The 14,121-nt window shown below is 40.1% G+C and overlaps 1 protein-coding gene across 7 annotated transcripts in view; it reads left to right on the top strand.

Annotated features, from left to right (window-relative positions):
* Positions 1-9,877, top strand: part of SLC16A12 (solute carrier family 16 member 12) — a 76,418-nt gene extending 66,541 nt beyond the window's left edge. For all 7 annotated transcript variants that reach the window (XM_019631884.1, XM_019631889.1, XM_019631887.1 and 4 more), the window contains 4 exons: positions 126-269; positions 2,030-2,609; positions 4,566-4,825; positions 7,548-9,877. In XM_019631884.1, coding sequence (XP_019487429.1) covers positions 126-269; positions 2,030-2,609; positions 4,566-4,825; positions 7,548-7,810 — 1,247 coding nt within the window. In that variant the 3' untranslated portion in view covers positions 7,811-9,877. The remainder of the gene's footprint in view (positions 1-125; positions 270-2,029; positions 2,610-4,565; positions 4,826-7,547) is intronic.
* Positions 9,878-14,121: the final 4,244 nt, after the last annotated feature.

Here is a 14,121-nt window from a genome sequence, read left to right as displayed (position 1 = left end):
GGGTGAGGGGAGAGGCTTGATGCTTTAAAAGTCAGCCATTCTCTGCTCTGCCAATGCAACGCCCCAGCCTTTTCACAGTGCCCTTAAGGCCTTTCTGCTGAACCTGTTTATTATTGTTTTTGAAGCTCCACTTGGGAGTGTTGTCAGTAACCATTTATCCTGCCAAGTGGGAATCATGCTAGGTGGCTTGCTTGCGTCTACTGGTCTCATCCTGGGCTCCTTTGCCACCAGTCTGAAGCATCTCTACCTCACACTGGGAGTTCTTACAGGTAAGGGCACTTTGTTCCACTTGTTTCACCCCCATCCCATTCAGGGGTTGTCAAGCACATCAACAGAACAGTAATTCATAAAATATTTATTTTGTTAGATGCATAGTTTAGCTGACCTAGCTCATGTCTACCTACATAGCAGTTAAACAAGAGTTTGAAATGCAATTGATTGTACTACTGTAATGAAACTGCATCACCACTTTAATTCAACCACATGATAAAAGTAACTGCCAGGTTTCCCTTTGGCAGCAGTGTATGGCTGAGATTCTGTACTCAGAAGCCACAAGATATTAGCTAGGGCAATGTAAATTTTCAGCAGTGATCAACCTCCCAACATCTTTGCCAAGACGTTAAAATACTATTTGCTGTTGACTGAGCTGTCCTTGCTTTATAGTAAATATCATTCTCCAATAAATGAGTGTTTTCAATTTAAAAAAGAAAGCCTCCTGTTGTGAATATTCTTATATAATACATATTCTCTCTCAATGTCATTTTATGGCAGTATACTTTAGAGAATCATAATGAACCCCATGAAAGAAAAGCAACATATGTGTATTCCCTAAGGGGAATGGGTGGGATCAACATGGGGTGGGTTGGTGGGACTGGAGTAGCAGTTTTCCCCATCACTCAGAGGGGTGTGGAGAGTAGCCTTGTGTCCAAGCACTGTGCCCCAAGGGTAGCATGATCAGGCCGACGCATGATATAAACTCACAGAGAGGCTATACATTTAGCTCTGTCTGTTAAAAAAAGTATTTGTTCCATGTAGTCTAAAGGCCTGGCTGCTAGGGTGTCCAGTCATCCCAGTTTACCAGGGACTGTCCTGGCTTTAGCATTGAGTCTTACATCTGGGAAACCCAGGCCAGTTCGGATCATTGGTGACCCTGCACTGCAGATGGGAACAGGCATTGAAGGTAGTTCTCCATGTCCATCCTTGACATTAGATGCCATGAATTCCAGGTTTAAAGTCCTTCAGATTTTCTTGACTTAAAAGGAATAGAAGCTGAAAATCTTTAAAAGGCTTTCTGCTGGCTTTAAGGAATATTTTCAGGTTGCTATGTGTACATGCGAGGGCCGTGTATAAAATTGGTATGATGTTTCCCAATTACGTGAAGTTACCCTGGAACTTTCATGGGGTCATAAATGCTATTTAAACCCAAATTCCAGAGAGGTCCAGATTATCAGAGTTGTGTCTTCACAGGCAGTGAAGAGTTGAGGCAATTCGCTGGATAATTTAAGTTAAAAAGAGGTGTTGTTGAGGCCTGCCGAGTGGCTCAGTTGGTTAAGAGCTCCCTCAAGAGTGTGAGCTCTGAGCAACATGGTCACCAGTTCAATTCACAGCCCAAGCTGAGCTGCCGCTGAGCTGCCAACAGGTGGCAGGATGGCTCAGCTAAAAAAAAAAAAAAAAAAAAAAAAGAGGTGTTGTTGCGGAGAATAAGTTTCTTAGGTCAGCATTACCCTCATTTTCTAGTTAATTCCAATTTAGTTGGTATAATAGTTTTTAAGTTCTTTATTTCATTTAGTTTAAGAAGTCTTATTTCCTTAAGGTTTTTCTTCCCAAGAAGAAAATCATATGTATGCTACACTTTCCAAATTGTGGATGACTGGTGAGGGGAGACCATTTTTAGGTTGGTGTAGGAAACAGTTTTTAAAGGGTTTAACAGGTCAGGTTCTCTTTAATCCAAATAACTTCATTCTGAGATATTTTCTTTCATTGGCTGTTCATGGTGTACCAGCACTCACAGAGTTCTCTTTATCCCCAGGTCTTGGATTTGCACTTTGTTATTCTCCAGCTATTGCCATGGTTGGCAAGTATTTCAGCAGACGGAAAGCCCTTGCTTATGGGATTGCCATGTCGGGAAGTGGCATTGGCACCTTCATCCTGGCTCCTGTGGTTCAGTTCCTTATTGAACAGTTTTCCTGGCGGGGAGCATTACTCATTCTTGGGGGCTTCGTTTTACATCTTTGTGTTTGCGGTGCCTTGATGCGGCCAATTACTCTTAAAGAGGACCATACAACTCCAGAGCAGAACCATATTTGTAGAACTCAGAAACAAGACTTTAAGCAGGCGTCTCCCTATTCAACTTTGACTAAAGAATGGGTGCAGACCTGCCTCTGTTGCTCTTTGCAGCAGGAATACAATTTTTTACTGATGTCAGATTTTGTTGTGTTAGCCATCTCTGTTCTGTTTATGGCTTACGGCTGCAGCCCTCTCTTTGTCTACTTGGTGCCTTATGCCTTGAGTGTCGGAGTGAGTCACCAGCAAGCTGCGTTTCTTATGTCCATACTTGGGGTGATTGACATTATTGGCAATATCACATTTGGATGGCTAACCGACAGAAGGTAAAATTCATGAAACCACAATTGGTTCTCCACCAGGCAACTTTAAGTTTGGAGTTTCCCTCATCCCCTTTCCTTGTAGAATACCTAGATCTGAATAATGCTGACAACTTTTCAATATGAGGGCAACTCCCTTGCTGGTTCTTCTAGTCAGAGGTTGGCAAACTTTTTCTGTAAAAGGATTGATAGTAAACATTTTTGGCTTTGCGGGTCATATAATCACAACTACCCAATTCTGCTGTTGTAGCACAAAAGCAGCCATAGACAATATGTGAACAACTGGGAGTGGCTAGGTTCCAATAAGGCTTGATTTACGGACAATGAAATTTGAATTTGTCATATACTTTTGACATGTCACAAAATATTGTTCTTATGTTTTTTTTGCCCCAACTACTCAAAAATGGAAAAACCATTCTTAGTTCACAGGTAGTTCAAAAACAGGTGGTGGGCTGGATTTGGTCATAGTTTGCCGACCCCTGTTCTAGATGGTTTAGGATGGTAGGTATTTCTAAACTGCAGAACACTAGGGTAACTACAAGTTCTGGTGACAGATTTCATTCCATCCTAAGTCAAGTCAGTCCTCAAGTAAGACAACTTATGGCTGGGTGTTGTGGTTTTAGTTTCTTTTGAACCACCTCAGAGACCGGCTGGCAGTGGAGGGAGGGGCAGAATCCAGCCTAGGAAGGAGGATTGGGTACAATAATAACACATTACCTGTGGCCACATATTTATGTTTGACGGTGCAAATAGCAAATACTTACATTATAATTTTAGGCTTAGAAACCAAAGTTCTAAGAAATCTACTAAATAGTTTCTTCAGCTAATGTTTATCTGTTTGGATTGAAGACAGCAAGCTCCTCATATTCTCCTAAATGATGGACTCTTCACACTTGTGCTATGACCTGGGAGAGCTATTATTATGTGGCTTCTCATACATTTTATCTTTGGTAATTAATCAGGATCCAACTGCCATGTTATGAATATAATAGTTAGGATTAATTCCACATTTTTAATTGTTAAGGAAGAGGGGAAGAGCAGGGGTTTCTGTCTTTACAATCAAATAACTCAACAAAAAGAAGCCTTGTGTGGGTCTGATAGAGGGATCTCCTGTCTGAGATATACAACACCTAAGTTCTTATACTGGCTCTGCCACTTGTTATCCTTGGGACCTAGAGAAAATCACCTAACCCTCAGATCTTCAAGGGTCTTCATCTGTAAAACAGGACAGTACAATATTTGCCTGTAAACCTCATAGCATTTTGTGAGGCTCAAATGAGACTGTGGGTGGAAAAACATTTGTAAAACACAAACTGCTTGTACTGATATTATACAGAGTCTTTGAAACAATGGTATCATATATAGATGGGTTTGGAGCTACAGCAAGAAAATGTTCATGAAAGTTTCCCTGGGGAGGACTTGAAATAAGACTTAGTCCAGTACAAGACATTCTTAGTCTCTGGCAAATCATTTCACTGTCTTCATATTATGGCTTCCTCTTTGTATAACCACTTGAGTTATTGAGCATCTATGTTGTTCCAGATACCAATGGACAACATATCTGAAAGCATGTTATCTAACATGGTAAAAAATATTACTTTTTTGAGACTCTACCTGTTATTTCACAACACTCCTTAGTGTAACCTGATGAGATAGTAACCTTCCCATTTTACATCTAAAGACACTGAAGTTAGAGTTTAGGCAGTTAGTAGGTGATAGAACTAGATTCCAACTTCTTCCTAATTTTAGAGCCTATACTATTTTCTGCCATGCCATGCTTCCTGAAGAGATAAATTCTTGCATCTGCATATACCAAAAGAAAGGTGGGAAGACAACACAGATAACACACGATGGGGAAGCCATCTCTGCAAATACCTGCAGTGCTTGCCACTGCACGGCCATGTTCTAACGCTCCCTGAGCACCTGTGCATACTGCGCTCATTCTTGTTCTTCAATCCACAGGTGTCTGAAGAACTACCAGTATGTTTGCTACCTCTTTGCTGTGGGACTAGATGGGCTCTGCTATCTCTGCCTCCCAATGCTTCAAAGTCTCCCCCTGCTCGTGCCTTTCTCGTGTACATTTGGCTACTTTGATGGTGCCTACGTGACTTTGATCCCAGTAGTGACCGCAGAAATAGTGGGGACCACCTCTTTGTCATCAGCGCTTGGTGTGGTGTATTTCCTTCATGCAGTGCCATACTTGGTGAGCCCACCCATCGCAGGTAAGTTTCCAAAGAAAACCCCAATCACCTCTTCTCCTGGTTGTAGTGATGTAAAAACAGTGAACTCAAATACAGAAAATAACAACCGGAAGTAAATTGGGAAAGAGTGAAAGAGAAAGGGAAGCAAGAGACACCAAAACATCATGATCTGATCTACATCCTTGTTTTATAGTCTTCTAACCAAATAGGAAGCTTAGCCTACCTGGAAAGAACATGTCCCAAATTAGGGTCTTGGTTCCATTCCACAGTAATGATGGGGGCAATGGCATGGAGCAGCTGTTCAGACTTATAAATGAGTCAGGGCCATTCAGAGGGAAGTCTGGCGGGAGCATAGGATTCTAATAGGAGGCAGTGGGTGGTAAGGCTGAAATGGTAAGTGTGGGTGTCAGAGTGAAGTGTTGAGTGCCAGCCAAAGGAGCTGGGACCCCATATTCTTCATAGTATTCGTTTTTGTGCAAAGGGGTAATATGGTAAAGAGTATATTTTAGAAAATGCGATCTAGCAATTGATCTGGTTATTCAGGGAAGAAACAGAATTTCATTCTAATAGTTCAGGAACAAATGATAAAGGCCTGAACTAGGGTTGCTGCAAACAGAAATGAAAATGAGGTCTGAGACCAAGGAGGAAGTTTTATGAAAAAAGAAAGAAAAAAAATCAACTGAATTTAGCATATGGGGTGAAGGAGAGAAAGAAGTCCATAGAAAATAATGGCATGGTTTAAAGAAATAAGGAAGTTGGAGAAAGTGGCTTTGCCAGAAAAGTAATGAATTTAATGTTTAGACATATTGATATCTGAAATACCCAATCAAATGACCAGTAGAGCTGTGTAAGAATGAAATCTGAACTTTAGAGGGAGGCCAGATTTGACAGACAGATTTGGGAGTCATCAGATAAAGCATCTAGAATGTTTTGCAAACTGTAAACTGCTACAGCAATTTAAAGCGTGATTAAACAAGTGATTCAATAAATCTGTATTGCTTGTGCACACCGACATTGTGCTTGGCACTGTTGATATAGCAGCAAACAGGTTGGAACCTGTTCCTCCTTCCTGGAGTACAGGATCCAGACCAGCGTCTCTCAGACTGAGGTCCTGGGACCACCTGCATCAGAATCCCAGGGGCCCTTGTTAAAAATGCAGATTCCTTGACCCCCGCTCTGCGATCTGAATCCAGGAATCTACATTCTCAACCAACTTTCTTGTAATTGGCAAACTCACTAGAGTGAGAATACTTGCTCCAGATTATTACCTGCCTAAATTAAAACCGAGAGAATGAAGGCCTCTGAAGACAGGCCAAAGAGAAACGAGCCAAACATTTGCCTAGAAGGAAAAGTAGGGAATTTTTTGAAGAAGGCAGGGTTTCTGCTTTAGCTGCTGCTGTGAATAGACAGAATAGGGTTACTCCCAAACCCCAGCAGTTGCTGAAAACAGCAAACAAGGGAAAACTGGCTGCTTGATGGCTGCAGATGAAAATTCTGGATCAGTTTAAACTCCATGACATAGGACGATATGTTTCGTTTTCTTTTTTGAAAACTGCCCCCAAAATGTTCCCACATCCCCCCTTCATAGCCAATTTTTGTTTACTAATTTTAGGAGCAGTGTAATTCTGTTAAAAAGTCATAGGACACACATGACATTGGGATTCCTGGATCTTTTTTTTAATCTATGGCCTTTATTTGGCAAATCAGACATTATACTCATTGCCAGGTATTAGGGGATTAGGGTGTGAGTACTCATTGTAATACTTCTATTTTTAATTACCTTTAAAATGACAACTCTCTTCTCAGTCTCTTCTGTTTGCTGCTACAGAAATGCACAAGTAAATCACAAGATAACTAGAATAGAATATTTGAGAGTACCTTGGATTGCAGGGAACTTCCTGGGGCTTAAAACAATTTCTACATGCCACCTTTGACTAATGGACTTGAAGTGGGTGAGAGGAGACACCATAAACTTCTCTGGTGGATTTTCTTGGCATATAAGTAAAGTTTGGAAGAATTGAACTTTTAAATTACCAAACAATTGCCTGCCAAGGTCTAATTTTACCTCATCGATTTTCTGATCATTGTGGCCCATATTTTGCATATCATATGCTTTGGTTCTTCTCAAAATTTAGAACTGAAAGAGATGTTGAGACTAAGCTGCTGTAACAAGAGATAAGAGAAACAAAAAGCTGTGGTAACAGAATCATGCCTTCTGAAATTTGCATTTGCAACTTCTAAAATGACTCAAAGTTTTGGTTTTCAAACTAAATGGGGTACAATGACTGTATCCAATTGAAAATTTAGAGTCTGCTTTATCCAGAAGCATATTATGTTACTGAAAATAGACAGTATGTGGGTGCTGGGAATACTACTAGCTTTTTGTATGATTATTTTCTCTTAACAAGCTAGATAATTAAGCCTAACATCAATAATTTGAATAATGCTATTTTTATCTTTCTACCTTATTTTAATGGGATTAATAAATATTTATTTTTATTACTAAGAATGTGACACGCTTTCAAGCACTTTCCGTAACAACAGTCCATTTTAGAAGTTTCCCTAGAAAATAGAATGCATTTTTCAGTTTCTACACAATATTTTTAGGAGATCTGCTTTTTGTGTCAAGATTATAATGGCGGTGCCAGCAATCTATTGTTGTTATCCTTACAAATTATTAGATTTGAGAGTAGGTAATTGAATTTTCAACTCGATAATATAATTTTGCTGTTGCTTGTTACAGGATGGCTGGTAGATACGACTGGCAGCTACACCGCAGCCTTTCTTCTCTGTGGATTTTCAATGATATTTAGTTCTGTGCTGCTTGGCTTTGCTAGACTTGTAAAGAAGATGAAAAAAACCCAGCTGCGGTTCCCTGCTAAAGAATCTGATCCCAAGCTGCAGCTATGGGCCAATGGATCGGTGGCTTATTCTGTAGCAAGTGAATTAGATCAGAAAGACGGGGAATCTGTGGCTATGGCAGTGCCTGGTTACAACCCCACATGACCAATGACTGAGCCTGGGGATCTGCAGGGCTGAGAGAGGTGGGACCACTGGATTGTACATGTTTCTAAAACATTTTATTTTGGCGGAAGCATTGCCTCCCAAGGAAATTATTATTGTTGTTTTGTTAACATTTATGGGGGGAAATAGCAAATAACAAAGCAAGCTGGACTGACTCAGTTTCCTCATTTGAGACTTGTACTCACAATTCAACTCACGTCTTTCGGGCAATGAGCATCCTCCATGGGGAATATTAGGACGTAGCTGATATAATTAGATGTAATTGGAGGTAATTTCAAGGCATGACCAAAGCAGATGACCCTGGACAGCAGCTTTTTCTGAAACTCCCTTTTCAGTTAGAAGGTAAAGGGAAACATTTACATGTAGGTGTGTTTACTTTACGCTGTTTGGAGAAGGGGCTCAGCTTGAGTGTGGTGGTGAAAGGTGAAGATGCCAAACCTTTTTCATAGAAGAGTTTCTCATTAGGGTTTTAAATGGGGTTGTTGAAGAATCCTTCCAAAGGCAATGATTAATACAGAAAGAAAGGGACTGTCTTTTCCCCCCCCTCTTACTCCTCCAACTAGCCCTTGCCTTTGGGTAGGCACCACTTTGAGAATCCAAAGAATCATGGAATGCCATAGTGGAAATGATCTTAAAGGGTGGCTGGTAAGATCTATTTGAAATTGTGCACTGGAAACTGAAAGCGTTTTCCCTAAGACTGTGTCCCAGGTTCTCACCTCTGTTACTATCACATACAATACTTTAAATTTCTCAGAACACACCAAGTTACAAGGGCGATTTCTACCTGAAAAGTTAACACCAACACTTCCTGGTTTGTTTGTTTTTTCCTTAGGAGAAAAAAAAAAAAGCTCCAATTTAAATTGCAGACACATTCCTGTTAGGAACAGAAAAATGTTGGCAATATTCCAACTGGCCAGGACTTGAATTCTTGAATCAGCAGGTCTCTGGTGAGAGTTTTTTCCTCAGACATTTGGGTTTATCATTACAAAAAATAGGACTTTGGGGCTCTGCTTGAAAAATATTCTAGAGATATTCTAAAGGTAAGATTCCTTTTTCCCTATGTTAGTTCTTGCTCCATTGTGCACTACTCTCTACTCTTCATCTCTTTATGGATAATTGTTAGAAACTTGGTGGGCCATTTCAGCTGAAAGAGAACGCTTCAGGGTTTAACCTCAGCATTATAGCACTCTCATAAATTACAGCTTTGGTCAGGGGAGAGGGACGAGAAGGTTAAGAAGGCGAGTGGTGTGATATTTTACAGTTTATAGACCTCTTTTACATACCTTAACTCATTGGATTAGAGTAGTTTACCAATTGCCAAGTCCTCTACTTTCCAATGGTTTGGGATAGTCACTGAGTCTTCAGATTGAAGAGGGCGGGCATGGGAAGCGAAGAGAACGGCCAGATCCCCCAATCTATCTCCATCCATTTTACATCCACAGAATTATAATCCTGAATCCCAAATTATGTTACCCCTGTAAATAGGGCAAGTTACACAATTGAAAGGGGATTTTGATTATTTAACACATTTAAATCTGACCCTCAAGGAACTGTTTTGACCCTGAAGGCCATAAAATCCAATGTCCCCCAACAGGCCTCACAAATGCCCTGCCAGGGGAATTGAGAGAAAAAACACAGCAGTGAGGAGTCGTCTAAGTCGACTAAGCATGTCAGCAAGAGTCTTTGTCTATAACTGGGTTATTTCATGAAATCACATATTAATACATTGCTTTCAGAATCAAATACTGACTTGATTTGATGGGAGAAACCTGTAATATTTCATAGTTGTTTTCCAAAGATAAATTTGAATGTTACTCGTATATTTTTACTTAGAGAATTTTGTTTTGAACTCACTTTGTCATTTTTAATTTTAAAAAATATTTGAAAAATATCTGTAAAAAGTCAAAGTTAAAAATGAAGTTCTATGTGTTTGAAATAGCACTTTACACTAAAAGTCATTTGTTGAATCTTCAAGTGTAAACATTTTTTTGAAATATAGTTATAAATATTATTATACATATTTTGCCTAGTGATGGTCACAGTAAAATTTTATTTATCAGGCTCTGAAATATAATTTCCCTAAAGTATTATAAATATTCATGAAAAATGAGCATAGAGATCAGAGCTTTTAAAATTTTGTATAAAATATTTGGGATATTTTGACTTTATACATGCATAAATTTGTATTTTATTTTCCTTTTTAGAGTAGCATTTCTAGAAAACCAGTAAGGAAAATGTAGAGATTTAGAGACTATCATTGTCATCTACACAGAATTTCACTGTTAAGATTCCATGTGCCTATGTTGTTTATTTCAAAATGGAAGGATTCATGAAAATGATGTGTTTTGTGGAATCAAGAATAAAATTGTGGTGGGATGATTTTAAATCTTAAATATTTCTTTATATTACTGCAAGCTCTACTCTGAAATTGACTCAACAGGAGGCAAAGGAAACTAATTTCTATAGATACACTGGACCGTTGGGCCTCTTTTTCAGATTGCGATTTCACTAATAGATCAGATATTTATACTAATACTTTCTTATTTCAAGAGTTTAATAAAATGAATTTACAGTTGTGTTTGGAAAAACATTTTTCCCCTGCACGAGGGGTTTGAATTGGATGGTGAGTGGCCTGTCTAGATCATGCTAAGATATAGCTGGCATATAAAGAGGTGGGAAGTAACCAAATAATTTACAAAAACCAAAATCATTTATTGGGTTCTTCCAATGTGTTAGCTTCTGTGCTAAGCACTTCTTTTTTTTTTTTTTTAAAGATTTTATTGGGGAATCGGGGGAAGGGGAACAGAGAAGTTACTGTTGTTTTGTTCTTCAGTCTAGTTGTGGAGGATGTTGCTTCATTGGCCCAAACCAGCACCATCATTGCGCTCTACCCGGGCGAGGTAGATCAGTCGCTGGCCTCTGGACCACCGCTCACGGCAGCTGCTGGCCGTTCACACTGGCTGCTGGCTACACACGGTAGCCCATGGCAACCCACTGCAGCAGGGGACTGCAGCCTATGCCGTCGCTGGCGACCCATGGCAGCCCAGCCCAGGTCGAGCTGCCATTCACCATCTTAGCTGTGGAGGGCAGTGTCACTGGCCCTCATATGTGGGATCCGAACCGTGGCCCTCTGGCATCCCAAGCCTGTTCTTAACCAACACGCCACTCGGCCGGCCCTAAGCACTTCTTATGCATTGTCTTATTTAATCCTCATAATAAGCTAAGTTATCACTATTCTATAGATGTGGAAACTGGGGCACCAGGTCCCAAAGCTGTGACTCACAGGCCACTGCACTCCAGTGCTCTAGTGCAATCCTGTAAAACCAGGAAGCTATCTGATGCTGGAGCCTGCCTCCTTCCCTTTGTGCTCACTCAGATGTCTCCTTGTGGGTTCAAGAAGCTATTTGGAAACAGACCCTCTTTTGAGCAGATAAAATCCTTTGGATTATGCTTGAATCTTCCAATTGGTATAGATGGGAAGATTCTAGGTTGGAGATTTCCAAGAGTTTTCCCAAGAGTCTGGTTCTATCGAGACCACTACTTCTAGGCTAAGTGATTTAATTTGCTGTCTATTGATCCAGGCTTCTCTTAGGGAACATCTGTGTGGGGGCAGTAGGGAGAAGGTTGGGGAGCACACTTTCTCACAAAAAGGAGTTCCTTCTTCCACATGACCAAAGTCAGCTTTCTCCGTCAGGAGTTGACTTCTTTCTGAAGTGCCTGCACCATTGCCCAGTGATGGTGAAGATGATTATGTCAACTTGGCACTCATCTTCCTGGTCCCAATATGTATAGTTCTGAAATTGTTGAAATGAAATAGAGTGAACGCAAGGTAGATATCTGAGTTTCTTTTCTCATACTTCAAAGTTTGAGTCTTCTCTTTTTTTTAAACTCTACCAGACAATAGGTTTTTATACCTGCTGCCAACGCTGCCTGCTACTTGATTGAGGCCTGAATGTAAAAATGATGCAACTATGTTCAACCCACACAGACAGGCTTAATTTAAATAGTTCCGTTGTGCTCACATTGAGTGCAAGGCCTGGGGGGCGGGGCACTGTCCACACAAGGGAGCCCTCAACATTGGGAAAAGATGCAGCACATGTGCCTCATGCATGAAAAGATGGAGTTTCAGTTATAGGCAGCACACTAGCTGTTTTTGCTTCACAAAAACTTTATGCTAAGGGCCGGCCGAGTGGCTCAGTTGGTTAAGAGCTCGCTCAAGAGTTTGAGCTCTGAGCAACAGCGGTTCGAGTCCAGCCCGAGCTGAGCAGCCGCTGAGCTGCCAACAGGTAGCAGGATGGCTCAGCTTAAAAACAAACAAACAAACAAAAAAACCTTTATGCTAGGGTTTGGCTAGGAGTAGGAAAAGTCCCTGGCTAGAGTCTTTGCCCAGTCGTATGGCTGGCCTCTAACACATAGGACATTACTGAAAATTAGACAGTATGCTGGCAAGCACTTTTAAGAGTGGCTGAGAGGAGATAACCGACAACTACTTACTAAGCACCTCTTTGTAATCTGCCATGTTATAGATGGTGGGGAATTCAAAATACACATAGCACCCCCTCCACAACTCAAATTTACTGCCTAATTGGCAAATTGAAAGTAACACAAGTGAGAAAAGCACCACAATGTTATTAAATGCTGAGGCTAAGAGCACTGTATATTCTGGGAGTTAGGAGAGGAAGAAGTCATTATTGGCTGGAGAAATTTAAGGAGGTTCTGAGGAGCCCAGGAATGGGATTGAATGGGTTGGAATCAACCTCTACTCTTTTCAGGGGAAGAAGCTGGGAGTCAGGGAAACGGATGTGAGGCAGCCGCTTTATGTGGCTGCTGGAGATTCCGACAGATACCTAAGGTCAATGCAGAACCAAACACAACTTGACACTAATAAATGTTCTGGTGAGGGGACTTACCAGGGTGTCTGGGACTTTCAGGGTTGCACTTGGCTTCTCTAAATTGAAAACAGATTTTTAAGGCATGGTGTTATACAATATTCATCTTGCAACTCTAAGAAGGGGTCATTTGTAAGTTTTCTCTTTTTCTTTGGTGTGCTTTTTTTTTAATTTACTTTTTTATTAAATATAGTAGGTATAGAACCTTATATTGGTTATATTAGTTTCAGGTGTACAATACAGTGATTTGACATTTTTACATATACCTTACAATGAGATCACCCCACTAATTCTAGTAATCATCTGTCATCATGTAAACTTACTACAATATTATTGACTACATTCCCTTTCCCTTTTCCACCCATCCCCCCACACCCTCCGTTCTGGTAACCATCCCTTTGGTCTCTGTTTTGATGAGTCTCTTTTTATTTGTTTTGTTTTATTTTTAGATTCCACATATAAGCGAAACCATACAGTATTTGTCTACACCCAGGTTGCTTCCATATCTTGACTATTATAAATAATGTTGCAATGATCATAGGGGTGCGTATATGTTTTCAAATTAGTGTTTACATGGGTTTTTTTTGTTTTGTTTTTTTGTTTTTGATAAATACCCAGAAGTGGAATTGCTGGATTGTATGGTAGTTCTATTTTTACTTTTTTGTGGAACCTCCATACTGTTGTCCATAGTGGCTGCACCAGTTTGCAGTCCCACCAACAGTGCATCAGGGTTCCCTTTTCTCCATATTCTCTCCAACACATGTTACTTGTTGACTTTTTGATAATAGCCATGCTGACTGGTGTGCGGTGGAATCTTATTGTGATTTAGGCGTGCACTTCCCTGATGACTAGTGAGTTTTCTCTTCTTAAAGGGTCCAGAGCTTCAGGAAAGTTTTTTCCTTTTATTTTTTTTAATACTTTTTATTTATTTATTTATTTATTTATTTATTTATTTATTTATTTATTTATTTATGTTGACATGTTATGCAGCACTGCCATCTGCTGGAATTAGTGAGTCTCTATCCCCTAAGTTGGTGATGTCTCCAATTACAGTTCAGCTGGACAAGGCCAGCCTCAGAACAAATATTAAAGCTTGTTATTGTTTTCTGCTCTTGTCCCCAGCCCTGCTCATTACCCATTCCACATTTATCCTCCTGCAAGTATAAATAGAGGGATAAGGATGCTGTGTGGTGTTTTTCAGCGTTTTGATTGCAGAGATCATTTTTCTATGTGGAGTATCAAAGTTAATATGATTGATTTGACTATGGATAACCATTGGTGAACTTTAATGTAAAAAAAATTTTTTTGAGCCCTCTGCCTTCCTTGGGAACCCAGATTGCCACCCTGGGTTTCATTCTTTTTTTTTTTTTTTTTTAAGATTTTTATTGGGGAATTGGGAGATGG

Source organism: Hipposideros armiger, unplaced genomic scaffold (assembly GCF_001890085.2).
Source record: "Hipposideros armiger isolate ML-2016 unplaced genomic scaffold, ASM189008v1 scaffold_1051, whole genome shotgun sequence".
In the NCBI taxonomy this organism is placed as follows: domain Eukaryota; kingdom Metazoa; phylum Chordata; class Mammalia; order Chiroptera; family Hipposideridae; genus Hipposideros; species Hipposideros armiger.
Note: the sequence above shows the minus strand (reverse complement) of the source record. Positions and strands in the feature narration are given on the sequence as shown.